At 45.2% G+C, this 26,845-nt stretch overlaps 1 protein-coding gene and 2 long non-coding RNA genes across 3 annotated transcripts in view; 2 read left to right on the top strand and 1 right to left on the bottom strand.

Moving 5' to 3' along the window:
* Nucleotides 1-1,532: 1,532 nt before the first annotated feature.
* The window catches only part of LOC108873203 (kalirin-like), a 30,941-nt gene continuing 5,628 nt past the window's right edge, over nucleotides 1,533-26,845 (bottom strand). Inside the window, 54 exon segments of the mRNA XM_018661331.2 lie at nucleotides 1,533-3,693; nucleotides 3,776-3,921; nucleotides 4,259-4,430; nucleotides 4,516-4,701; nucleotides 5,171-5,248; nucleotides 5,458-5,508; nucleotides 5,624-5,716; nucleotides 6,086-6,172; nucleotides 6,268-6,337; nucleotides 6,434-6,537; nucleotides 6,715-6,781; nucleotides 6,861-6,931; nucleotides 7,021-7,134; nucleotides 7,230-7,361; nucleotides 7,815-7,918; nucleotides 8,011-8,061; nucleotides 11,090-11,279; nucleotides 11,672-11,833; nucleotides 14,070-14,172; nucleotides 14,411-14,565; nucleotides 14,721-14,822; nucleotides 14,919-15,109; nucleotides 15,555-15,630; nucleotides 15,632-15,667; nucleotides 16,151-16,243; nucleotides 16,529-16,618; nucleotides 16,709-16,778; nucleotides 16,913-17,022; nucleotides 17,551-17,617; nucleotides 17,706-17,830; nucleotides 17,925-18,119; nucleotides 18,371-18,481; nucleotides 18,799-18,914; nucleotides 19,079-19,241; nucleotides 19,413-19,547; nucleotides 19,630-19,768; nucleotides 20,206-20,285; nucleotides 20,380-20,403; nucleotides 20,405-20,500; nucleotides 20,586-20,749; nucleotides 22,144-22,241; nucleotides 22,324-22,520; nucleotides 22,621-22,798; nucleotides 23,531-23,643; nucleotides 23,770-23,892; nucleotides 24,293-24,367; nucleotides 24,488-24,604; nucleotides 24,940-25,062; nucleotides 25,241-25,333; nucleotides 25,421-25,555; nucleotides 25,701-25,832; nucleotides 25,942-26,133; nucleotides 26,216-26,338; nucleotides 26,455-26,782. Coding sequence (XP_018516847.1) covers nucleotides 3,508-3,693; nucleotides 3,776-3,921; nucleotides 4,259-4,430; nucleotides 4,516-4,701; nucleotides 5,171-5,248; nucleotides 5,458-5,508; nucleotides 5,624-5,716; nucleotides 6,086-6,172; nucleotides 6,268-6,337; nucleotides 6,434-6,537; nucleotides 6,715-6,781; nucleotides 6,861-6,931; nucleotides 7,021-7,134; nucleotides 7,230-7,361; nucleotides 7,815-7,918; nucleotides 8,011-8,061; nucleotides 11,090-11,279; nucleotides 11,672-11,833; nucleotides 14,070-14,172; nucleotides 14,411-14,565; nucleotides 14,721-14,822; nucleotides 14,919-15,109; nucleotides 15,555-15,630; nucleotides 15,632-15,667; nucleotides 16,151-16,243; nucleotides 16,529-16,618; nucleotides 16,709-16,778; nucleotides 16,913-17,022; nucleotides 17,551-17,617; nucleotides 17,706-17,830; nucleotides 17,925-18,119; nucleotides 18,371-18,481; nucleotides 18,799-18,914; nucleotides 19,079-19,241; nucleotides 19,413-19,547; nucleotides 19,630-19,768; nucleotides 20,206-20,285; nucleotides 20,380-20,403; nucleotides 20,405-20,500; nucleotides 20,586-20,749; nucleotides 22,144-22,241; nucleotides 22,324-22,520; nucleotides 22,621-22,798; nucleotides 23,531-23,643; nucleotides 23,770-23,892; nucleotides 24,293-24,367; nucleotides 24,488-24,604; nucleotides 24,940-25,062; nucleotides 25,241-25,333; nucleotides 25,421-25,555; nucleotides 25,701-25,832; nucleotides 25,942-26,133; nucleotides 26,216-26,338; nucleotides 26,455-26,782 — 6,532 coding nt within the window. The 3' untranslated portion in view covers nucleotides 1,533-3,507.
* Nucleotides 4,291-14,498, top strand: LOC108873205 (uncharacterized). Its single transcript, XR_001959378.2, has 6 exons — nucleotides 4,291-4,421; nucleotides 4,508-4,716; nucleotides 5,788-5,899; nucleotides 7,790-7,983; nucleotides 11,705-11,849; nucleotides 14,366-14,498. It is a non-coding gene; the product is annotated as an uncharacterized LOC108873205 (long non-coding RNA).
* Nucleotides 15,060-17,728, top strand: LOC108873206 (uncharacterized). The gene is made up of 3 exons (XR_001959380.2): nucleotides 15,060-15,170; nucleotides 16,931-17,016; nucleotides 17,599-17,728. It is a non-coding gene; the product is annotated as an uncharacterized LOC108873206 (long non-coding RNA).

The following is a 26,845-nucleotide window of genomic DNA, read 5'->3' as shown; positions in this document are numbered from 1 at the left end:
CACAATCACCATCCTGTGCCCTTTGTAGTGCACTACAATCCCATCCTAAATCCTTCCGGTGCACTCCGAGTTCACAAGTTGCAACTTTGTTCACGGTTTTAAAAATTCTTGAACACCATAAATGTTACTTTTCTTAGTTTTCAAAAAAAATTATTTTTTTTTTGCATTCCCAGTCACGACACTGACATGTTGAAAACATAAAATCATTCTCCATTCCTGAAAGGCGAATAAGGTGGCTTTCATTTCCAGTGATATCCACTTGAATAATGCTTCGTTCATGTTATGTGGGGTCCTAAAGATTCTCATGTTCTCGACCTGCAATTGTTCACGTCATCAGACAGTTGAGTTGGTCATGTGAAGAAAAAATACTGAGCATAGTTAATACAGTACTGTATCCATTAAATCTGTACTTAAATACCTTGAACATTGGCTTTTTTGTGTGTCTTTTTAGGCACTTCTGTATTATTCAGCGCCAAGTTAGAGATATGGACATGAACACGCTTTACATGTCGGGAAATGGTAATCATGGCAGTTCCCACAGAACGTGAATGCAGCATTAAACTATGTTTAAGTGCAACACACACTGGATATGTCACTCACACTGCATCATTTGCAGAAACTGTGTTCTGGATTATATTTTAATCAAAATAATGCAGAACTCTTTCCTAGTTCTAACTTTGTCTGATAAACTTTTGTTGTGTTATTTGTAGTATTTTGTTAGCAACTGAAATCTGATCCAAACAACGTGTAGCTCTGATAAAATGAGCTGATTTGACCGTATTAGTGTTGACATTGGATTTTCATCTGTAGCCATTTTGCCAACTGTTTGTTGACGCATCTTTAGTTCTTTTCACCAAGTGTCAGAAAAAGAAGTTAGAGGTTGACGTGAACCAGCTCTGCTGCTCCTATATACGTCAGAAAACATCTAATCACACAGTGTTAAGGAAATTGGTTAAAAATTCCACCCCTGTAACCAGATCTGCATCAAAATTGAATGGGTTTGTCTCTGTTCAATGCTCCATCCCTCCACCAAGTTTGGTGCAAATTGGTGAAGTAGTTTTTGCATAATCCTGCTGACAGACAGACAGACACAGGCAAAACATGGTAAACATGAAGGTAATAGCTTAACATGCAAAGATCGTGTAAGAAACTTGCGTCACCAGTGTGTGTTGCCCTTAAAAACCAACCACATTGTGTTGTCATTCCACCTTAAACCCTTTATAGTTTGCTTCGTCTCTCCTTACACCCTTCACAGTGAACTACTTCCTGCATTAACCCCCCGCCCGTGTAGCGCACTGGACAGGATGCGTAGCTCCTTAAGGACCGGGGTGTTGTCTGAGAATGGCACCAGAGAAACAGAGAGAGAGACAGAGAGGTAGAGAGAGAGACAGGTAGAGAGACAGGTAGAGAGCGTGTTGAAGGTTACAGCTTTGAGTTTTTAGTAGAAACAGACGGTCACAGTAGGTGGAGTTGTTGCCGTCTGCCCGTCCATCAGACAGACAGACAGACGGGTGGACAGAGAGACAGACAGGTTCAGTGTCCGGAGTTTAGTGGAGTAGCAGTTCAGGAGGTCTGGTCTATTTACAGAAACAAGAAATGCATAATCAGAATATCCAAACTAACCAGAGCTGAACGCACGTGCCTCCATGTTGGCTCCACTGCCGGTTGCTATGGTAACAGTGGAGGGGAGGGGAGAGGAAGGGGGCGGAGGGGACGACGACAGCTCTGGTTCGCTAAAAAGACGAAAAAAAAAAAAAACGGGTGTCACCGCAAACACAACAATTTGTCATGGCAACGCTACACCGGGACACCACCTAACTGTCCGTGGAAAAACACACACACACACACAGGACAGTGTCACTAACACACACACACGCAAACACACACACGCTCTCTCTCATTCACACACACACACTCACAAACATTTATATGACAAACAGTTTCTCTCGTTTTTTTTTTCTCTTTTGAGGTGAAAAACAGATTCTATTATTCTTAATTATCATAATCATCATAGTAATCTTCATCTTCGTCATCTTCATCGTAGCAGTGGTGTGTGTATGGAGTGTGTGTGTGTGTGTGTCTGTGTCCTTAGTCTGTTTATACACACTATTCACAGGATGACACGCAGAGAGAGAGAGCTCAGTTCTGATTGGCTGACGGGTCTATTTCACCTCTTCTCCTCCAGGAGGCCTTTTTTTTTTTTTAATTGTCTCTGGTTGCTAGGCAACGGCAGCTTCCTGGAGTCCCAGTCTGTTGTTGCTGTTGCTATGGGTGATGATGATGATGATGGTGTGACCATGTGATCCCCCCTACCCCTCCTCCTGCTGTCCCACAGGAAACAGTTTGTGATGTCGTCAGGTGCGATCGGTTCGCTCGGGGGCAGTAAACTTGGAGAGGACGACCAGACCGGACGGCGGCGGTGTCTGATTGGATGAGGTGAGGGTGGAGGAAGGAGGAGGTGCGTTTTTGGCTGAATGTTGAAGCACCAGGAGGGAGGGAGGAGACTAACAGTACCTGCTGCTGGGAGTGTGTGTGTGTGTGTGTGTGTGTGGTGTTTAACACTGCCAAGTAATCAGGGCGTAAAGTGTGTCAGGAAACATGCACAGCTAGAAAGTGGAGCCTGAAGATGGAGACATCCGTCTGTTTAGTTCCCAACATGAGGGTTGGGAACCCACTGAGGAGTCGCTAGGTCAATCTGAAGGGTCACAGTACAGCTGAACATCGTCTTCTACAGGAAGTTTAATTATTTTTATTTCTAATATTTTCTTCAACCTATAAAATGCTGGATCGTTTTTACCTCTGACAAAACAATCTGAGGCCACTGTGAAATTATTGGGGCGATTTTTATTTTGCTAATTTAATACACCATGTACCACGCCCGCCTGTAGATGGCAGTATTTCATGAACAAACTAAAAAACGTCATGTCTCCATGCCAGAAGTTTTCAGTGATAATTCTCAATATTTCTTAGATTAGATGATTTTATCAACAGGATAATAAATCGATTAATCGTTTATGTAATGTTACAAGGACAGATGTTGACCATTCCCTAGTTGTAACAGCACAGTTTTCTTTTTTTCATATGATAATTAACTCAATATATTTAGGTTTCTGCTGCTTAATTTTGATCATTTTCTGACATTTTATCCAAAAAGCAAATATAATTGTAACTTCTGATCTATGTTTTCAACTGTTGAGGACTTAAATCATCAGTGAAAGGAGTTAAAACCAGTAAAAATGATTCCTGTTTTACCTATCTGGAGTTATTATTGTGAAGTTTAATAGCGGTCAAAAGAAAGATGGTGGTGCTACAGTAAAGATCAGGTCAGGACCGTAGCGACCTGACGCCGCCGTCTTTAGGCTCCACCTTTCCGGACATGCCTCTGGCCCCGTTGGCTTGCAGTATTTTAAGTGCATGTCAATGTGTACATGTATGTACTAGTAGTAAACCAGACTCTGACCCTGCTGTCAGTGTGTGTTTGTTTGTGTATTTGTGTCTGTGTGTGTGTCAGTGTGTGTTGAGGATGCTGCGTGGCACCCAGCCCTCGGCGGCCGGCGAGTCGCTGTTGGCCGGCCGGTAAACCAGACTCTGACCCTGCTGGTTGGACGCCAGAATCTGAACCCTCTCCCCCCGGAACACGGAGATCTCGTCCTCCCGCACTGCCACAAAGTCCTGCAGCACCAGAACCAGCTCCTGAAGGGGGACAGAGGTCATGTGGTTTCACCAAAACAATCATCAGGAATCAGTTTCGACTCCAAGGAAAGAAAATTCAAACCTGATCGTCCTGCTCGCCGTCAGGCTGAGGCTGAGGGGCGTGGCCGTTTGGTGTGGGCGGGGCTGACGGCGGTCGCCCTGATGACAGTGGGCGGGTCACAGAGATCCCACCTTCCTTCCTCTGGTACTCGATGGGGGACTGGAGAGCTTTAAACGGGATCAGATTCAACAAAATCAGATCAGGATTCATGGAGATCTCTGATGTTTTTAGGGAGATTCAAAGGTATGTAAGGGTGATTTGATTCAAAGAGAGGCTGTTTCAGGTTGATGAGTTAGAATGATTTAAGGAGATTCAAGGATGTTTGGGAAGATTCAACAGATTCAGTTGTAATGAAGGCAGATTCCAGGATGCTTCAAGGATGATTTGGTAATGATTCAGGGTAAGATACAAGGAAATTTCAAGGAGGTGACTAAGTGATGAAACATGGAGATCAAAGGATGAGATTTAGGGAATTTAAAGGTTGTTTTTAGAGGATTTACTCACCTGACAGGAAGTTGTTCTGGGCATCCAGCAGGGCGGCGATGGTTTCCACCCAGGTCATCTTGATGCTGGCGGAGGACGCCTGCAGCGTGAAGCGCTCCGCTGAGCCGCGAGACCACAACACAAACTTACAGGGATCACCGTCCACACTGTCCTGCATCGCCAGGTAACTCACCTGATCACACATACAGATTATTTTATTCAAGTCTAACCCTGATCCATGTGTTGACACAGTATAAACCATCATTACAGAGTCTAACCTTGATGCTGTTCTTGAACTGGTATCCCGGGTTGTTGGAGCCTTTGCGCAGCAGTTCGCTGAAGATGACGATCTGCTCAAAAAGGAAAACTCGACGCTCTTTACTGCGAGACAAAACTCCTCCGTCCTGCTCCCAAACACAGAAGGTCTCCTGCTGCAGCAGCTTCCCCTGAGACGTCAACTTCCCCTGGATGACAGACAGGTAGTTGATTTTTTTGGCCACATGGGGGCAGAAGAACTCCACTAACATGTCTGAAAACACCTGCTTACTTCCACATCTAATATACAAATAGCTATACAGTAGTATGTCATTGACAGGGTAAATAATAACTTATGGGGTTCCTCAGGGTTCATGTTCTAGGTAAATTAATTGTTCTGTGGCGGCAGAAGAACAACCTGGAAACAGCCATTGAGGTAAAATAGTCTTATAATTGGATTGTCGTTGGGGGAATGGATTGGGGAGTGACTGAAATGTGACGATAAATATTGCTTTTATTACCATATACTGACATTTTAGTGTTAGGACTAATTCTAATCCCCATCCTAACCCTTAAAAATTCAGATTATCGGAATCAGAGTGTCTTAAACTCATATTGAGTCTCCTCAGATTCTGTTACTGACCACAGACAGGTGGACAGACAGACAGACAGGTGTACCTCGTATCCCTGCAGGCGTCCCAGGTTCATCATGTCGTTACAGCGCTTTGGAACTAATGACATCAGCTCCACCGCTTTCTGTACAGACAGAAACACACACAGGTAGCTGTTAGATATTACAGAAGTCTACAGGGTGATGATTCACCGTCCTGTGTAAATCATTTAACATTGTCATCATGACAACAGCAGACCAACACAAAGAAAGAAGCTTTTACTTCAAAACTGAAACCAGGAGCTTTAAATACAGGATTCTTTGTGGTGTAGATAAACAAACAGCTGGAACTCACCTCGATCTCCTCACAGTCCAGTCCTGCTTTGGACGTATACTTGAGAAAATCCTGAGACAGACACACCATAAGATCTGACATTAATTCTTCCCTATAAACCTAAAAATCCACCTCCACTCCAGTTCACCGTGATGTAAAGGCTTGTGTTGATGTGTATGATACAGACCTTTAGCAGCAGCTGGTACTTAGTGATTCTCTGGATGGGTTTGATCAGATAATCACTGATTGACATCCTGCAGCTGATCTCATGCTGGATTTCCTGCAGACAGACGGAGAGAGAGACGGGTTCATTCTCTAACTCACAGTGATCGATTTTTGTTTGTGTCGCAGGAGAATTATCTCATCTGAAAACTTGTTGCTTCTCCTGTGTCTGGCTGCTGTACGGAGAAGCCCTCTACACCAAACTCCATTCAAAAATGTACCCGTTTAGTGAAGCCTGCAGGTACGTCACCGTTTAAGACCTTTTCTTGTTTATTTTTGACTGTTTTTAACCAGAATAGTTTCCATAGATGGATTTCAGTTGGAGCTGAGAAATGACCAGACTTATACTTTAAAATCGAAAGAATAAAACAGACATTAACCAACATTCGAACACCTTCAGAAATGTAAAGAAATGTGGATGTTTTACCTCGAAGAACGTCTCGTACTCGATGACGATGAACTCAGACCTCGGCTTGTTCTGACAGTAAACCACGTACATGTGGAGGCGTCGCTCCTACAACACACAGACAAATGATAATGAGATGTTCACTTTAAAACATTAGTGCCTTTGCTGGTGAGTAGAGGTACTGCAGTTTTTGTAGTACTCACGTGTCTGATGAAGAGGTCGGCTAGTAGGTCGTGATTCTGAATACAACGCTCCAACTCCACCAGGAAGAAACTGAAACAAGAAAGCACACTGTGAATCTCAGAGAGCATGTGAAGTAAGGAAAAATAAAACTGTGTTTATTTTTGCACGTGTTTGCGTCGCACTTACTCGCGGTGCCAGTCATAGATCTGCTGGATGTTACCGAAGACGATTTTGTCTTTTCCTCTCATGTCCTCGGGAATCCCTCTGACCTCCAGCCTGGACATGAAGCCCTGACAAACAACACAAACAATGTTGTTAACTACAAGTCAAAAGTCCTGCTGGCGCCCCCTAGAGGCTGCAGTTTTCACGAGAATCTATCCATTAAATATTGAGTTTTATTTAGTGAAATTGGTGCGAAATGTGGTTCTAAACGGAGGCTAACGCACTGATGTTGCTTCATGTCTCACCTCTACGATCACACCCAGGTCCTTCACATAGTCCTTCTCTGATTGGACCATCTCGTTAACCACAAACCTGCACAGAAACATAGGCAAAGAGTTCACATATATGTCTTTCATTCTACTTTTATGTCTTTTATGTGCGTGTGTCTTACATGCGTCCTCTCAATGCTTTGTTTCTCTGTTCGGTGTCTGATTCGTTGGAGCCCTGATCTGAATCCAAAGCCTGAAGAAAGAGAAATGGTTAAAATTATTGATGGTAAATTCTGTAGCGTTTGATTCTGATTGCTAACGTCCTCCCCCCTCCCTGGTTACCTCGGGGTTGTTGGGGTCTTTGATGATCTGCATTGGAGGTGGTAGAGGGGTGTGGCTTTCCTCCTCTGGCTCCTCCTCCCCTCCACTTTGCCCCGCCTCCTCCTTCCTTGCTTTCTGCAGGAACAACCCCCCCCACACCAAAAAAGGATTACATCACATTACACACGCTTCGTTTGGCGTCTTTAACGTCTAAATGTGTGTTTACGTACCGTCTGAGCGTTGCCAGTGAGGGGCGTGGTCAGCTCCGGACGGTTGTCCCGCCTCCTGGTTCTGATTGGCGGTTTCTTCTGTCCGTCAGCTTTACCTTGACTCAGCCTCCGAACAGGACTGGTCAACCAACGCTGAAAAAATCGCGATTATATACAGTTAGAACTAACAATGCTAGTATTCTGATTCACAACCGACTTATTACAGCAACATATGAAAATCATAAGATGTGGCTGAAAGGTCCGGAAAAAGCAAGCAAGTGGACATTGAGTCTGTCAAACTACTTCAGCTTCTTAACTTTGTTAATCTGTATCTCCATGGCAACCAGGCAAACACCATGTGCTAGCTAAACCAAACGGATCCTGTTTTATCGGATTGGTGATTGGATGTTTGCTGGTGAAATGCACCATGGGAGCTGTAGTTGATTCTCCACAGTCTCATACATTTAACTTATTATAAAAACAAGTAAAAACTCATGATAGTACTATTACTAATACTCCTGCTTTACTGGATGTCCTCCTCAAATTATTGCAACTGGTAATCTGATTACTTCTGCTGACAGGAGTACTGTGCGGCTCAGCCATTACCTTCAGGGTGTTTCCAGTTCCAGAGCCGCTGCGTTTGGGCCCTGGAGACCCGACGGCGCCCCCTGGACCCCCACCCACTCCATACACTGTAGGGGAGGTGGCACCTGAGAGAGGAGGAGCAACGACAGGGGTCAGTGACGTCATGGTGCGTTCACTGTGCATCAGTAATGTGAGTAAATTCAGATTAGTGTCTTACTGGTCGTCTGAGTGTGAAGCCCTGAACCCTCAGAGCTGTAGAGACTGGAGTCTGCAAAGACACAAGCAGAGAGAGATCCTGGACTTAAGTATGGTCTGAGAAGGAGGAAACATTTGAATTCACCTCTTCATGGATAATTTATAATTTAAGATAAAAAACACTGAGTGGAAATGCTTGAAAATATAACAAAGGCTTTTTATCTATTTACCTAGAACCTCATTAACATTGACACATTGGATTCCTACAGAGACAGAGCTTGTTATTAAGGAGTAAGATCCTTTTTGTCAGAAACATCACTATATATCAGTACCAGACTCCATTGATAAAACCATGAATTTTACCAGGAGCTGCTGGAATACTGCTGTTAGTGTGTCTGTGTTACTGTGTGGTACTTTTACTTCAGTAAAGTATCTGATTACTTCTTCCTCCACTGAAAGTCACACAGTAACACAGACACACTAACAGATGGAGCAGTGGTATTCCAGCAGCTCCTGTGTTCTGCTCGGTAAAATTCCTGTTTTTGTCAATGGAGTCTGGTACTGATATACAGTGATGTTTCTTACACTTATCTTACTTGAAATCAGAGACACAGACAGTTCTTCCTGTCATCACTAACTGGACCATGTTAACACAATAACACAGTTGGGTGTGTCACGCATGTAACCTGCATGTCCTGTTCAACACACACACACACACACATTTTTAACATTCCCACAGCACGTTAGTCACTGTAATGGTAGAGAGACAATAGAACAGAGAGACAGAGAGAGAGAGTCACCTTGTTCAGTCACTCATTAACCAACACACACTCACACGTCCTAACACTCTTCGTCCCTCTGTCTTATTTAAAACCCACCTCGCTCGTCCTCTCCCTCTCCCACAATCCATCCCCAAACAGCAGAGCAATCCCAGCATGCACCTCTGCCCCGCCGCATGCTTCCACATCAGTCCATTCAGAAAAGAACATAAATAAAAGCTGAGAAGACGTAACAGAGAGAAACAGAGAGGTGTTTCTCTCCACAGAGCTCAGTGAAACTAGAGGAGTCTGAGATCTGTGGGGGCGGGGCTAAACCACAAGGGGTGGAGTCAGATGAAGGGGGCGGGGCCTAATGAGACTTAAATTAAATTAATTTGATTCAATGTAATAAAAACTGTAAACAACATGATATTTAAACTAATTATAAAGAATGAAAAACGCACACTAAAACAAAAATATTGAGTAAGGTAATAAATAAAATGAATTATGATAAAAATAAAATAAAATAGGGAAATAAAAAATAGTGAATATAAATATAATAAAATAATTAGATTAAATCAATTTAAATCACTTACATAACTGATCAACATAAAAGTAAATTTAAAATGAATAAAATATGTTTCAATCTAAATTTAAGTAAAAACTATAAAGAGCAGAGTCTAAAGATGTAATCTAAATTTAAAGAGTGGGAAACTCAGTGGAGTTAAATAAAACAAAATGAATCTAAATAAACAGCAGAGCTGACCTGAAAACAACCACTTTATTTTTAAACTGAAGCTCCCATTGTTTTCAGACGGGGAAGAAGACCCAGCAGGTAACCACCACAACACACACAGTAACACACAGAGTAATACACACACACACACACACAGTAACACACTCAGTAATACACACACATTCAGGATGTTAAACTGCAGATTCCTGTTGAGTCTGAAACTCCTTCAGGTCAATGTTTAACTCTGAAGCTGTCTCACCTCTCCACTCTGTGTGTGTGTGTGTGTGTGTGTGTGTGTGTGTGTGTGTGTGTGTGTGTGTGTGTGTGTGTGTGTGTGTTTGAGTGTTTGAGACATCTTGCCAAACCAGATTACAGATTAATACTGGGACAAAGTTACCTTATCAGACCGAGGCCACGTTCACCCTCAGGTGTTAAAGTTCTGACTCTGTCTGAGTTCAGTTATCACACAAAACAACATCAAATGTTTTCCTTATGTTTTATTTAGTGACACAAAATGGTGCATTACTGCCTCCATTGTTACCTCTAAGAACATTTAGTTTGTTACCTGTTGGGACATTAGATGTTTGGTTATGTTTGTTTCTAAAATCATCTTAACGAACAGAAGATGGATGTTTAAACATGCTCTCGTTGTGACGTTAATGTGAAACGTCAGATTCTGACAAACAAACAGAACAGGTTTAATTTTTCATGCTCCGGCTGCAGAACAAGAGCACAGAGGACTCTGCATGTTTACAATTTTACAAACATGATTTTAAATATTTAGGGGACAAGTTAGAGAGCGCCACAGGATGTGGGACGCACATACATCACAGTGTGGGCTGAGGATGTTTAAAGTTCCCTCTGTTTAAACAGGAAGTGACATGGGGCAAACACAGGAAGTGCTGCAGATGGTGAAAGGAGTGAAAAGGTCCTCCTTTTATTGATCACTGAATGAATTTTAATAAAGAGAAAATAGTTTGCTACCATTCTGTGCCACTGGGCAAAGTTAACATTAGCTAACAAGTTAGCTCATTTTAGCCCTGGTATCAGTCAGGCTCGACAGGGACATGGTGCATGATGATAAATAAAGCTCTACAGTGACGTGCTACACTCAGTACTCTGGTCCAGTTCTGGGAAGCGTCTTTGTACCAAAGCTGATCAGATTTTTAACACAAATCACCTGAAGTCTACGAATCCAAAGCTAGCTCGTAGCTACGTCGTCAAGGCTAAAAACACAGCATTGTGTGCCCATAAAACATCTTCATACTATCAGTTTGTTTTTTAAATTATATTTCATAGGTAAATGTGAACAGTTTTTCTTATTTTACTTAAGAAAACAAGTCAAAGTTCAGAAATCTGAAGTGTTGCCCAAAAACCAGTCGTACCTGAAATTAGCATCGATAAAATAAGAAATCAAAGAAGTGCACAAATCTAAGAAAACACTCAGTTGCAGCTTTTGGTGGTCAGCAATTTCTAATTCTAGGTGCTACTGACAAATTTTATTTGGTACCAAGAAATACTAGGTTTCAATCCGAGCATTAGCCATTAAAGCCTGGTGGTGACACATGTTCACACTGTAAATAAAACCTGGAGAAAGGTGTTCCTACCTTTCCCAGCGCTCACAGTAGAGGAGGAGTTGGAGGAGGTGGTGGTGGTAGAGGAGTTGCAGGAGGAAGAAGTGGTGGTGCAGGTAGAGGAGGTGCTGGAGGAGGTGGTGGACGCCGGGATGAGCCCCTCCATGTCGGCTGCACTGTGGGAGTGTGACAGACAGAGGGCGCTCATCGGCAGTAAACCCTCCTACAGGCAGGGAAACACAGGGCTGATGTTAGACATGTTTGTTTTCTTAAAAATGAGAACTCTGTGCTAAAATGTAAATCTAGAAAAGAAAAGGACAAAATGCCTTTTAATTGATGATTCAATTAAAACATCTGTTGATTCATTTGCTGCTTATTTTTGTTTTCTGCCATTTCACGTTGTTTCCGATTACAGCGACTACTGGACGTGAACTAGACCTACAGCTAAATTAATCACCTACCGTTTCTCCATCAATTAGTCTAATCAAGTTTTATTAGTGTAACTTAAAGTTTTAGAATTTCAAAATCTAACATTCAATTCCAAACTATCTTTCTAGTGGCACATATTCCTGCCCACACTTGGTTAATTTCCAGAGGGGACGTTTGATTTCTTACCTGCTGGGGTGTTTGATCTGTCGTCCTGACCAGACACCACCCGGGTCTTTCGGCTGAACGCTCCACCAGCTCCACGGTCTGACCACAGCGAACGCTGAGCTCTCCTGGTCCCCCGGAGGAGAAATCCAACAACACCACCACTAACTCACAGCCTCCTGACAGCTGGACAGACAGACAGGTGAGTTTATTTACCTGTAACACACTCTTCAGTGGTGGTAGTAGTAGTAGTAGTAGTAGTAGTAGTAGTAGTAGTAGTAGTGGGAGGGGCGTCACACCAACAAACACATACAGTATCCAGAGGGGTGTGTTCTTCAGTCCCATGACCTCACCACTGCTACAGCTGTCTGGGTGTGGACTTTCAAACTTTCAAACTTTAAAAGTGACAGTGCAGTGTTATTTAATGTGATGAAATATGATACTGTAGCATTAGCAGCTTTTTATAACAACAAACCTCTGTTAACAGCATTTACACAACATAACCCCAACCTGTCCTCCATCAAATAACATCCACAGAATAAAGTTTCAATCTTCTGTTAACGTTTTATAAATTACCATTAAATAACATTTAAAGCATCTGAATAACTGACAACGTTAATAAACTGATGATCTGTCTCTCAGATCGTAAACAGCTCCACCTGCTGGTCAAACATGAACTGCACCAGTTTCTCACTGTCTGAACATCATCAGAACATTTTTATTTCACCAGGGCAGGAGAGTGTTTTTCAGCTTCCTGTAGCTGAGATAACGCCCCAGAATTTACCAATAAAAAGAATCAAAACAATCACTGAACAAACAAACAACCCACTGTCGTTTTAAAGCTTTGAATTGATATAAAACACCAGAAATAATAATATTCTCCTCAGCGAACACTGACGCCTTTTTTTCCTTTGAGGAATTCATTAGAGACACATAAACACCACATGACAAACGACTGAAATATAAACCTTGAGACCTACATGCATCATCCTAATATATACTCCTCCCTCGTCCAATCACAGCGGGGCGCACTGAGCCCTGATTGGCCCGAACGAGCATCATGTGATCTGTGGACAATGAGATGAGAGCACCATGGTTACCAGCGACTCTGTGTGTGTGTGTGTGTGTGTTGACTTATAGTTACCTCGAGCACATGGGCTCCAGCTGGGTTAGGAAACACACACACACACTCACACAGAGTCTATAGGGAATAGTGGGGTGTTCCCCGTCCAAATCGAACACAGCTGTGATCAGTCGTACAGCCCAGCTACCATCTCACACACACATACACAGGATCACTACAACATGTGGAGATACTAACACATGTGTGTGTACAGCGGTGGAAAGCACCTTAGTACATTTTAAAGTAACTTGAGTATTGAGTCCAGCTTCTGACAGCCTCAGATTGTTGAGTAAGATCTTTGTTGTTTAACCAGAAACATCACTAAATATCTCTACCAGACTCCATAGAGAAAAACACTAGATTTAACCAGGAGCTGCTGGAATACCACTGCCTCCATCTGTTAGTGTGTCTGTGTTACTGTGTGACTTTCAGTGGTGGAAGAAGTAATCAGATACTTTACTGAAGTAAAAGTACCACACAGTAACACAGACACACTAACAGCAGTATTCCAGCAGCTCCTGTGTTCTGCTCGGTAAAATCACTGTTTTTGCCAATGGAGTCTGGTACTGATATATAGTCATATTTCTGTTTCTGTTCTGTTATCTCTTATTTTGACCAAAATACAGGAACATAAGGCGAAGCTCAAAAATGCCAGAGTTATTTTTGTTAACCAGAAACATCACTACATATCAGTAACACAGACACTAACAGATGGAGGCAGTGGTATTCCAGCAGCTCCCAGTAAAATTAGTGTTTTTATCAATGGAGTCTGGTAGAGATATATAGAGATATTTCCAGATGCAAAATACAATCTCAGCCCAGACTTTGATTGACAGAACCAGTTCAAACAAACAGGCAAACACACCAGAGTTCGTTGACCTCCTGGTACAGTAACAGTGTGTATGACTCATATATTCAGCCCCAAATACACCTGATTTTCTATTTATAATGACATTTTCTACTGTGTTTCTAACATGTTTTCACTGACAGATTCAGTCTCATTCATGTTTCACAAGTGTCTGTGCACTAACAGCCCCTCAGAGGTCAGAGGTCACAGCATCCAGCCGCTAACCCCACCCCCAGCTAACAACAGGTAAAAATAAATCAAACATACCTCGTCTGGAGAGCAGAGAAGAAGTGAAAGTTTTTAGGCTCAATCTGACGACGGACAGAGGAAACTCCCTCAAACACACACACTAACACACACACACCCAGGCAGCTGCAGCAGCGGTGAGGTCATACGACTGTTCGACACACCCCTCTGAATACACACAGTGTGTACGAGTGTGTGTGTGTTACCTTGTCGCTGTCGGCGGTGTTCTGCGATGTTCGGGAGGCGATGGAGACGGTGTCAGGCTGACTGCTGGCATCACCCAGACTGTCTGCATCCTCACTGGTCTCCCTGACGTTTGGAGAAACAGGAGCACATTTATTCTTGTTTTTCCACCGTCTGTTTTCTCCTGGTTCAGTCTCACCAGGGCTGCAACTAACGGCTGTTTACATCATCAGTTAATCTGCCAGTTATTGTTTTTGCTAATCAATTAATTGTGTGTTCAATAAAAAGCCAGGGAATAATCAAACGTCCGTTTGTTTAGTTTGTTTCATGTAGAGAGGAATCGAACGTGGGCGTGTGAACTGACCTGCGGCTGATGCTGCGCTGTCGCCCCAGGGTGGGGTTGGGAGTCTTTGGGAGGGGGATTGGCTCCCTCAGCGCCCCCCGCAGGTGACCCCGCCTCTCCTGGATCACCTGCCGAATGCTGCGGACCCACTCCTGCTTCAGCTCCAGCGACGACGCCTGTGGAGGAGGGAACGACAGGAAGACGAAAGTCAGATGAGTTGGGTGGAGTTAGCAGGAGTTAGCTAGGAGTTAGCAGGAGTTAGCTGGAGTTAGCAGGAGTTAGCTGGAGTTAGCAGGAGTTAGCATGAGTTAGCAGGAGTTAGTGAACGTACCTTGAGCACTGTCTTGTTGTCAGACGTCGGTGTTCGTCCGACCCACAGAGCAAACTTACAGGGATCCCCCTCGATGTGCTCCGTCACTCCGAGCTCTGACGTCTGATAGAGCGACAGGAAGTAGATTTTTATTCTACTGTGCCTTTAAATTCTCTGTAACGCGTCTAATGTTTGATAAATGTGTCCTGCTTCATTTACCCTCAGTCTGCTCTTGTAGAGGTATTTGGTTCGTCCGGACGAGTCCTTGATCTCCTTGCTGAAGATGAGTGACAGCTCGAACAGGAAGAGGTGCCGGTCACGCCCCTTCCTGATCAGAGACTTCGGCTCCCAAACCAGGAAGGAGTCCTGGAGGAGGAGCTCGCCCTGAACCTCCAGACCCTCCTCCAGACCTGACGGAGGACATCACAGGAAGTACAGGGTTAACGTCCTGACTCTACGCAGGACGAGACTGTGAGTGGACAGAAGTTATTTTATATCTTCTGGTGCATTCAGGAGCTTTACAACAAACATTAGAGACTACACAGGCTTCACAATAAAAGCCCCCCAGCTGTAGCTATCTAAAAGACTTCACAATAAAACTCCTATTGCTCCTTCACAGTAAAACCCTTAAACACCTTCAACTCATTAACCAAAAAAAACCTATGTTTTCTTCACAATAAAAGCCCCCCAGCTAAGTCTCCACTAAAAGGCTTTTAATGTGAAGGCGTTCCTGTATTTTGTCGGGATCTGGCGATGACGTAAAAAAGTCTAAATTAAAAATGTCCATGTGAAGCAGCGACAGACGTTTATTTTTACTCTCACTGATGATCGTGTGAATAATAATGTGTGTGTTACCTTCCAACATGCTAACATGCATAGCATCGTTAGCTCTCTTTGGGACGCTCAGCATCACGTCCAGGCCTTCTTTTAATCTCGCCTTTCCCCTCCTCGCAGCACGCTAACAACTCCTACAAACACACAACAGAAACACACAGGTATACAGGTAAAAACACATGAAACAGCAAACTGAGATGCTTTAAAAAGTTTGAGGAAATGTTTCCTTGAACAGATAAAAACGACGACGTAACACAAACACACTGAGTCTTAGGGGGTTTATGTGAACGTCACCTTCAGGCTCCTGCTGCTGCTGAGCCTAGGTTACAACAAAGTTTTCAAACTGACATAAAATCTTTTTCATTTGTTATTCTGGGCACACAGACTGTATCCTTCGGGCTCCACATAAAGTGTTTTGGATTTAAAGCTGCTCTCAGCTTTAGTGAAATCCTCAGGGGTGTTGTGTTTTCCAAACAGCCAGAAGGAAGAAACACTTTTTTTTTTCTTCCTCAAGATTTAACAGCCATTCAAAATAAAAAATGCTTCGCTGTGGGAGAAGCTCTGGTCTCGCATGTTTTGAATGTGGCTGAAAAACGTGTAATATCAGTCAGCGTTACCTTGAGCAGCAGCTGGTATTTGGTGATCCTCTGAACGGGTTTGATGAGAGCTGAGGAGATGGAGTTAGCAAGACCATGTCGCCTCTGGACCTCCTGAACACAAACACACATTAAACTTGTTACAGCATGAGATTCCTCCAGAGACAGAGCTGTTTATTAAAGAGTCAGATCCTTTTAGTTTAACCAGAAACATCTCTATATATCTCTACCAGACTCCATAGAGAAAAACAGGGATTTAACCAGGAGCTGCTGGAATACCACTGCCTTCCATCTGTTAGTGTAAAAGTGTTAGTAAACAATTGAACACCTTCCTAAGCTAAATTATTAGTTCTTATTACATTATTAAAATGTTTTAAAGAGACGTTTAGCGGTCCTGACCTCGAAGAATCCCACGCCGTGTTGTTGGATCAGTAAACTGGAGTCTGGTTTGTTTCTGCAGTACGTCACATACATGTGGAACTTATCAGCCTGAAACACAGAAACAGAAATATTTATTTCTTATCTTAATCTTTGATGTTGTTTTTAAACTGACTTAAATTAAACCGAGCTGATTATTACCCAGGTAACGAAGCAGTGTCCAACGTCTTCAGGAAGCTGCTCGTAGTTTTCCAGCTCCTTCAGGAAAATACTGCAAAACACACAGAATACTGTGAAGTACCTCTGCAGTGTTATAGTAAATAAATTCACTGTATATAGCTTTGAATCTGTAGACATTCTAGATGTGTAGTACTGTGTTTCCTGTTGCACTATAATTTACAGTACCTGTTGTGGAACTCGTAGATGTCCTGGATGTTTCCGAACACAATGTCGTCCTTGTTGGCGAGACCTGGAGGGACGTCCTCTGAGCCGCTCGTCATCTCCCACAGGTACGTCTGCAACAGGAAGCAGTGTCAACATCAGGAAGTACAGACTGTTATTCTCAGTGTCTGACACATTATGACAGGATTCCTACAGAGACAGAGCTTTTTATTAAAGAGTAATAACCAGAAACATCTCTATATATCACTACCAGACTCCATAGAGAAAAACAGGGATTTAACCAGGAGCTGCTGGAATACCACTGCCTCCATCTGTTAGTGTGTTTGTGTTACTGTGTGACTTTCAGTGGTGGAAGAAGTAATCAGATACTTTACTGAAGTAAAAGTACCACACAGTAACACAGACACACTAACAGATGGAGGCAGTGGTATTCCAGCAGGTCCCAGGTAAAATCCCTGTTTTTGTTCAATGGAGTCTGGTGGCTTTGAAAAGAGCGATTAAAAGCAGCTGAAAGAAAAGCAGTTTGATTACAGGTTCTGAATTCTCCTTTAAGCAAACAAATATGATGCAGTACGCAGTAGTGTGTAGTAATGTATGTAACAGTGCAGTATCAGTACTACAGTAGTGTGATGTTTGTTTACCTCAATACACTCCTGCAGATCTCTGACATAGACTCTTTCTGTTTGAAGGAGCTCAGCCATGATGTACCTGACAACACAAACACAGGTGTTATCAAAGGATGTACATCACTACTACTACTACTATTAGTACTAGTACTAATACTGATACTACTCACTCTTTCTTGCGGGCGGAGCGTCTCTTCTCGTCGCTGACCTGGTGGCTGGGGTCGGACAGGTTGACCTCAGGGTCGGAGTCGGACAGACTGTTGGGGATCAGCTCCAGCTCCAAGTCCTTATTGTCCTGACAGGGACACCGTACATCACACTCATGAAACAGGAAGTACTACATACTCTACACGTGCATTGTTTTACTTCCTGGTCGCTCTGACTCTTACCTGTGAGCAGCCGCCCAGCGCCGTCTCCAGCAGGTGGCGGTACTGTCCCATCCTGACGGTGAAGTCGCGGTAACGTTTGTCCACGGTGGAAACGCAGCGGCGGAGCTCGGTGCGGTGGGCGTGGCCTTTGGCCAACATGCTCTCAGCGAGCTGGATCAGCAGGTGAACCTTCTCCTGTGTGTGCTGAGAGAAATACTAAATGATTTATTTTGATTCAAGTTACCAACTTAAAACTGGTCCCTTTGAACACGTCTCCTGGTTTTAAAAAAAAGTTTAAAAGTGACATTTTTTATTTTTAATAATTTAGTACTTATATAATATTCCTGTCAATTGTCCTTTATTTCCATTAATTCTCATATATTCTAGTTAATTCCCATGTGTGGATTTATTTTGGTATTTAGACTCTTTTCAAATGAAATAAGTGTTTTCTCACCTTGGCAGGAAACACAGAACTCCCTGTGTTGGTTCAACAGTTCTTGCGTCTCAGCCATATTTGCCCCCGGCGACGTGTGTGTGGCCAGGTAATGGTCACCTGACTGCTGCAGCCAATCCAGAGCCTGCAATCACAGGACAAGTTTAATGTGCTTGGACTTCAGAGGGAAAGGAGTTTGAGCTGCCTACTCTCTCTGCCAGAATGAGTCCTAAAACCAGGAAGTCAGTTAGCATGTTAGCATGTTAGCAATGTCTCAAATAAGGTCTGTGGTTTTAACACAAGCTCAAGACATTTTCAGGTTTTATCCTCCGACATAAAATGGGTCAGTAAATCCCCCACTCCTGATGTTTGAAGCTTTTGCGTGTCTTAAAAAAGGCGGTTGCTAACGAGTGTCTAAATGAGACTACAGAGGTTGTCGGGGAGGCCGGTCAGTCGGTCTACCTGCTGGGCGTGGCTCTGGAACATCAGGTACTGCTGGCATTGATCCAGTCGACGTTTCTTCAAAGTCCAGAAATGAAGAACTCTGTTCTCCCTCTGGAGCAACTCACTGAGGATACCTGCACACGAAGACACACCTGAGTCAGTCAAATTAACTTGTTACTCCCCACTAATATGAACTAATTACCCGTGGTGTTCCTCAGGGCTCTGTCCTGGATCCACTGTACTTGTCTGTTTACACCAAACATCACATGTAGTATTTCTACTGTGTGTGTTCGTTCACCTTTGACCTGCTGCTCAGGTACCCTGGAGTGCCCGGTGACCTCTGTAACCCCGGTTACCCCGGAGACAGTGACGCTGTGGCCAGAGATGTTCGCCATGGTGACGCTGTTGCGGTGGATGTACTTGAGGAAAACTTCGGCGTTTCGTCTGGCCAGGGTGCACGCCTGTTGCCATGGAAACAAGAAGGTAAGCAACCCCGTGCTACTACATTAGCACAGTGACATTTCTGAAACACTAGAGTTTATTTTATGTAAATTTCAGGACTGTTTGGAGACAAAACTCTTCGGCTGAGTCGTTTTAAAACAACAACCCTGTATTTCTCCAGCACTCCTCACCTTCAGAAACGCCTCCTTCTGCTCCATGTGTTTGTTGATGAGCGGCAGGAGCTGCTCCGGCTGTCTGTCTCCACCTCCGCACCAGTCCTCCTCCCGGCGGTACTCCTGCTCCAGACTCTCCAGGACCCCACACACCTGGAGAGGCAGGCAGACAGGTGAGGTGGTCTTACAGACTTAAGGTGGGACAGGTAAGGGATAAGCAGACTGACAGTGTTACCTGCTGGGACGTCCTGTAGAAGGCGGCAGAGGCGTTGACCAGCTTGAGTCGGTCCTCGATCCTCAGCATCAGAGTCTGCCAGTGCAGTGCCACCGTCTGGGCGCAAGACCTCACTGCATCTGGATCATAGTGACCCGACCTGAGGGGGGAAGATGGTCACATGGCAGTGGACAAACAGGTTCTGGATCAGGATTTACCCAATGAGTAGGATTTCCACAGAGATAGACATTTTTATTACAGCTGTTTTATCAATACCAGACTCCATAGAGAAAAACAGGGATTTAACCTAGGAGCTGCTGGAATACCACTGCCTCCATCTGTTAGTGTGTCTGTGTATACTGTGTGACTTTCAGTGGTGAAAAGTAATCTGATTACTTCTTCCACTGAAGTAAAGTACACACAGTAACACAGACACACTAACAGATGGAGGCAGTGGTATTCCAGCAGCTCCTGGTTAAATCCCTGTTTTTGTCAATGGAGTCTGGTGTCTTTGAAAAGAGATGAAATGGCTGTTTCTAGTTTAACAAAAAGGATTGCATCATGTTAAAAAGTCATATTAGTCCAGCAGTAACTGACCTGACCAGCAGCTCTGCTCTCTGCTGCAGAGCCAGAGCCACCTGATGGGTCCTCTGCAGGGAGTCAGCGTGGAGGAGAGCCTGGAGACAGACAGACAGACAGGTGTGTCCACGTCAGGAGGTTTTTAGGTGGATAAATGTGTCATTAGTTCATTGTGTGTGTGTGTGCAGTGACCTCTATGGCCTGCTGGAGGCGCTCAGTGCTCCCTCTGCAGCTGCTCGGCCTCAGACAAACAGCTGGAGTTCAACATGCAGGACGACAGCATGACCTCGCCCTCTGAGATCCAGCCCAGCACCTGACAGACAGACAGACAGGGAGAGGTCATCACCTGGACGTCACCTGGCTCTGCAGGTGTGTGTGTGTGTGTGTGTGTGTGTTACCTGTTTGACCTGGCTCTGCAGGTGTCTCAGCTGCAGGTTCTGCTCCAGGTGTGTGTGTGTGTGATCTGCGATCTGCTGCAGCTCCTTCTGTTTGTCCTGCAGGAGGCGCTGCAGCTCCTCCACCTGAGAGGACAGACCCCCCTCCGCCTCCGACAGCTCGATACCTGAAACACACACACCTTCAAAGTGAGGACATTTTGGCTGCTAGGTCCTCACAAGTACAGCAACAAACCTACATATGTGTGTGTTTTCATCCCCATCCATGTGTACATACGTGTGTGTGTGTGTGTGTCTCCATGACAAATTCAATACGCTGGTTTCCATGGGGACCAGCTGTGTGCTTCAGAGAGCAGTTTCCATGGCAACCCCATCCCCCCTCTTCCCCCTCTCCCATTATCCTCTCTGCCCCCCTCCTCCCTCCTTTCCCCCCTAATATCATCAGTGTGTTACTGAACTGGTCAGACCGATGCTACACTGCTCTCTATTCTACTGTCTTCTATTTTATATTCTATTTAACAGTAGAAGTGAAAATAGAATCTGTGTGTGGTTTTGTTGCAGTGAACTGTGAACTGTCCTGTTTTCCACCTCTTTCGGCCTTTTGCCTCTTTATGGTTGTTTGACGCAATCAAGGATCTCTGGAAACCCCTCAAGGAAACCCAAACCCCCCCTCAGGTACTGGCCCAAGCCCAAAAACCGCTTCCAGAGGCCATTCAGACGACTGGAAGCAAACCCTGTAAGAACAACATGAACCTTTTAATGAATCTCTACTGTCCAGAGGAGCAAAACACTTTGAAGAATCAGCTGAACCTCATTTGGGACTTGAAGAACCCTCTCATAGACCACATGAACTATCAGAGATCTATGAAACCTTATAGGAAGAACTAGAAACCATTCGAGGAGCTTTGAAATCCATAGAAACTCCTGGAGGTGTGTCTGACCCCCTTAGGGACCACTGGAGAATAATTAAGGATCTCTGGAACCATCTTAAGGACGACAAGAACCCCTCAACAGACCGCCCTCAAAAGTCACCAAACCCTTTTAAGGAGTACTGGAATTCATTCAAGAACTGGAACACTCAATAAAACACTCAAGGACCACTGTAACCCACAAAAAGATTCAAGAATTCCTCAAGGTCTTTCCTTTTAGGGAATCCCCCTGAAAGACCACAGGCATACCAGGATCTCTGGAATCCTGCCCAGTAACCATTAAACCTCCTTTAAGGAGCACTAGAATCCACTAAATAAACTCTCAAGCCCTTTAAGGAGCTCTACAACACACAATGACCTCTGGGATCCACAAAAAGACTTGTCAGTAACTTCTAGAATTCCCTTAGCGACCAGTCAAACCTTTTTAGTCCCAAAAGCAATTGTTAGAACATCCTCAAGTTCTCAGTTCTTGTTTTACATTAAGGAATAAGTTTTGTCAATATGCAGATGACACTCAGATTTATGTCCCTGTTGGCAGCGACCATTAGCAGCGCTCATTCTAGTAGTATTAGCGACGTTAGCATTAAACTTACTAACAGGAAGTACTAGCAGCCAACTAGTTTGACTCTGACCTGATGCTTGGACCTCGGTGATGTACTGCTGAAGGTCGTGACCTTGCTGGATGACCTCATAGATCATGTTGTTCATAGCCAGCCTTCGCTCCATGTGCCTGCAGATCAATCGATCAGTCAATCAATCAACACCTGACATTTATTGATGAGTCGATGATGTTATCAGAACGGCCTGTTTACCTGTGGATGCGCTGCTGAGCTAGCGTTAGCGCCTCTGGGCTAGACTCCACTAGCCGTGACTGGCCCAGTGCTAGCTTGTCCTGGGCTAGCTTGTCCTGGTTTACATCGGCTAGCCGCGGTGATGCTAGCTTCTCGTTGGAGAAGTCCTGGGACTGTTTCTGGAGGTCCTGTTTCCAGGCATCCATTTCCCCAGTTACCTACAAAACACGAACAGAGAGAGTTCAACCTCGACCGAACGTAGAGGATGGAGGTTAAGGAAGTTATTTTATTTGTTTTTGTAAATAAAGAACAGTTTACCTCCAGCGTGCACTGCTGCAGTATGCGGAGCTGCAGGTAAACATCCAGTCGGATCTTCCTCTGGTGGAAAAGTTCCTCCAGCTGAACATGAGACTCCTCCAGCTGCTGCAGCACCGACTCCACATGGGCCACAGAGCTGCCCTGGGGCCTGAAACAAACGCACCCCAACTTAAACGGGCTGTAAAAGCTAAAAATTAAAGGCACCCACCCACACAGACGATGCTACACAGCTTACGCACATTACAACAGATTATACAAACTACAACATATACACCCAACTTAGGTTGTAATTTTCAAACAAACGCCCCCACACAGGCTTTTCAAATTACAAAACAGTTGCACCCACAGAGGCTTTACAAAGCCAGAAACAAACGCACCTACACTCACTTTGTAAACCTGAAAACACATTCACAACTATTACAAACACTAACTTCACTCAGCCTCTGAGCTGCAGGTATAATCCACACAGGTTATCCAAATTTGAAAAATTCATCCCCACAGGTTGTACAAATGCACCCATACAGGATTTTGACATTTGGAAAAACAAAAGCTCACCAACAAAGTCTATACAAACTAAAAAACAAGCACAACCAAAAGAAAAAATAAACACACCCACACACTTTACACAAACTAGAAATAAAACACCTACAAGCTTTACTTTGCCTCTCTTTGAAAGATGCACCCGTAAACACAGCATAAAACTTACAACAAACCCACACATTCTCACAAATCTAGAAAAATCTGCACCCGCACATGTAGAAAACAAACGCACCCACATGGAATTCATACGCCAACATCACGTGGGCCACAGAGCTGCCTTGATGCCCAAAACAAATGTACCCATCGTTATGACACACACCAGTCTGAGCTGCCCCGATGTGTGAAACAAAAGCACCCACACACGTTAAACCCAGGCTGTCCGTGCAGCGGTGAGGCATAAATCAAACACACCCATGCTCTCGGTGTGTACCTGAGTTGCAGGATGAGGTCTTCTCCTTCCCGGATGACACTCATCGCAGCTTCCTGTGGGTCAGGGTTAGAGTTTGGGTTAGTGCGGGGGGTTAGAGGCGAGGGGTCAGAGGTCAGTGGGGTGTTAGGTTGTTATGACGGGGTCGGGTCAGAGGGACGGGGACGGAGGCGAGCGGGTACCTGGGTGTTGGCCTGCTGCTGCTGCTGCTGGCTGATGAGAGTCTGCAGAGCCTCGACTGTGTCTGGACAAACACAGAGGTCTGAGGACAGCTGCTTCTGGAGGCCCTCCATCCAGACTGAGAGCTGAGGGGGGAGGAGAGGGGGAGGACGGGGGAGGAGAGAAGATGTAGAGAGGGGAAGACAAGGACAGGAGCCAAAGGGGGAACAGGAGAAAGGAGGAGGAGGGGACGGGATGGGAGAGGAGGGAGGAGGTAGAGGAAGATGTAAAGAGGGGAGGAATGGAGGAAAAAGAAGGAGGAGGAGGAGGAGGAGGAAAAGGAGGAAGACAGGAAGGAGGAGAAGAAATGAAGGTGAGGAAGAGAGAACGAGGAAGAAGAAGAAAACGTCAAGAAGAGGAAATAAAGAGAAAAACAAAGAGGAGGAAGAAGAGTGTCAGAGCTGGTTATAATATCACAGTACACGTACTGCAGTATAAGTATCATGTACTGCAGTACATCACAGTATTTACACATGTGTGTGTTACCTCCTTAGTGTGTGTGTAGAAAGACACAGCAAGATCCAGCAGCAGCTTCCTCTGTTCAACACGCTGGATAAACGCCTGCAACACAACAACAACACGTTAGCAACGTGTTAGCAACATGCTAGCAACACGTGCCACAATGTTATAATAATGTATAATCACTTCATCCATTCATCCATTCACTCATGGTCTCTCTACCTGCATGCGTAGCTCCAGGTCTCTGGCTGCCTGGTAGATCTCCTCCTCCTCACACTCTCCAGACTGAGCCAGCTGATCTGCTGCTTCCAGAAGCTTCTCTGCATTAGTGTAAGTGTTCTGCTCACACACACACACACACACACACACAGAGGTATATTATATGTGCTGTCAATCAGCGCTGATGTACTTTCAGATAAACAGTCCATATGTTGTAACACAGTCCAGCTGCATGTGAATTCTTGGGTCATGGCCTATGTTGTTTTTTTTGTTACGACCTTTGACCTTTGACCTCCAAAATCTACTCAGTTCATCTTTGACTCCAGGTGAACGTTTGAGGCAAATTTGAGGAAAATCCCTCCAAGCTTTCCTGAGATATCGTGGTCTCAACGCCACCTTGACCTTTGGCCTTTGACCAGGCCTCACTATAGTTACCTGTAGTTTTCTGTAGTTACCTGTGCGACCTGCTGAAAGTCGTCGTGGCGTTTCTGCAGAGCTCGGGCTCGGTGCAGAGACTTCCCCACGCCGCTGTGTTTGTTCAGGAAAACCTCACCGTGCTGCTCCACCCAGTCCAACACCTGAGAGACAGGCAGGTGGAGAGAGAGAGACAGGTGGAGAGAGACAGGTGGAGAGAGGAGGAGGAAGGAAAAAGGGAATTAAACTGAGCCTTAAATCTGGATCAGAAAATAGCTGCCAAGAACAAGACTTCTCAGTCTGGATCTGGATCTGGATCTGGATCTGGATCCGTCGTCGTACCTGTCTAACATCCTGTTGAAACACGCACAGCTGCAGGCGCTGGTGGAGGCGGAGCTTACGGTGCTGCCACGCCCCCTCCACCTCATGATGACCCTGCAGACAAAACAAACAAACGTCACATCAGTCCAGCTGTCTGTCGCTCTGACAGAAGGATGTGAGACAGGTTAAAATGAGTCGTACCTGCATGACCTGGTGCAGAACTCCCATGATGCCGTGCGTGGCGGCAGTGAAGTCTGGTTTGGTCGCTGAGTCATCAGAGTCAGTCGCCGGGCAACGCTGGAGGACGTCCAATAAGGCTTTGCCGCTCTCACTGACCTGCAGACAGACAGGTGTGAAGGCAGACAGGTGTAAAGACAGACAGGTGTGAAGACAGACAGGTGTAAGACAGACAGGTGTAAAGACAGACAGGTGTGAAGCAGACAGGTGTAAAGACAGACAGGTGTGAAGGCAGACAGGTTACCTGTGTGTAGTTTGCAGAGATCTCCTCATTCAGCTCTTGATGTTTCTTTATTGCAGTTTCCAGATCTGCTGTCGCCGACGGCAACGACCCTTCAGAGCACACCTGAACCCAGCCCTCCACCTTAAGCAGGAACTGGACAGACAGGTAGAGAGACAGACAGGTAAACATTTAGTCCTGTGAACATCACCTGACTGATTTAATGTAGGAGACAGACAGGTAGACATACAGGTGTATTAATCACCTGCTCTGCCCCCTGGTGGAAGCCGGTTGCCATGGCGAGCGTGTTGCTACGCTCCTCCAGCGCTGTCGTCAGGGACTTCCAGTCTTCCTGTAACCGTGACGACACATTGGCGATGCGCTCCGCCCCATAGTGACCGGCCTCTGCGAGCCTCGCCGCCACGGTAACCACGCTGTCCACGTTCACACTGCCGTTCTGCTCGGAGACAATCAGAGACCTCGTTAAGGATTCGTTAAGAGAAAATCTCGTTAACACTGAACGCAGATCGCAGACTGACCATGCAGTTGGCGGTGAAGTGCTGGTGTTGTGTCTGGAGGTCGAGGGCGTGCTGGTGGTTCTGTCCGACCTCCGCCAGACTCTGCATGAACAGCTCTTTACTGTGGGCGATCCACTCCGACATCTGAGAGAGAGACAGCTCAGGTGAGTTCGCGCCTGTGGTTCAGTTTACCTGTATGTTATACTTCCATTTTATTATTTGTCTTGTACGTATTTCTGTAACGCCTCCCTCCATCTCACCTTGGTGGCGTCCTGTTCAAACAGGTGCAGCTGCAGCGCCTGGTCCAGGTGCAGCTTCCTGTCGCTCCAGCTCTGCAGCAGGTGGCTGCGAGCCGCCTGCAGTCGGTCCAGCAGAGACGACACCTTGGGCGCCACGCTCTGGAAGTCCGCCCCGCCCGACAGCCAGCTGCCGTGGCTACTGCCGCCACCGCCGGCGCCTTCAGAAGAGGCGTCGCCATGTGAGGGGCCCAGGCGCATACGCTGGAGCAAGCTCCGCCCCTCTCGGTCGAGGGCATCGACCGGCGCCGTGGCGATGGTGTTACGGAGACGACCATGTTCCTCCAGGAGTCTGGGGGGTGAACATCATCAGGTAAATATCTGATACACAATCAATAGCTTATCAAATAATCAC

This window comes from Lates calcarifer, linkage group LG7_2, assembly GCF_001640805.2.
Source record: "Lates calcarifer isolate ASB-BC8 linkage group LG7_2, TLL_Latcal_v3, whole genome shotgun sequence".
NCBI classification, from domain to species: domain Eukaryota; kingdom Metazoa; phylum Chordata; class Actinopteri; family Centropomidae; genus Lates; species Lates calcarifer.
This window is presented reverse-complemented; position numbering and strand designations above follow the sequence as displayed.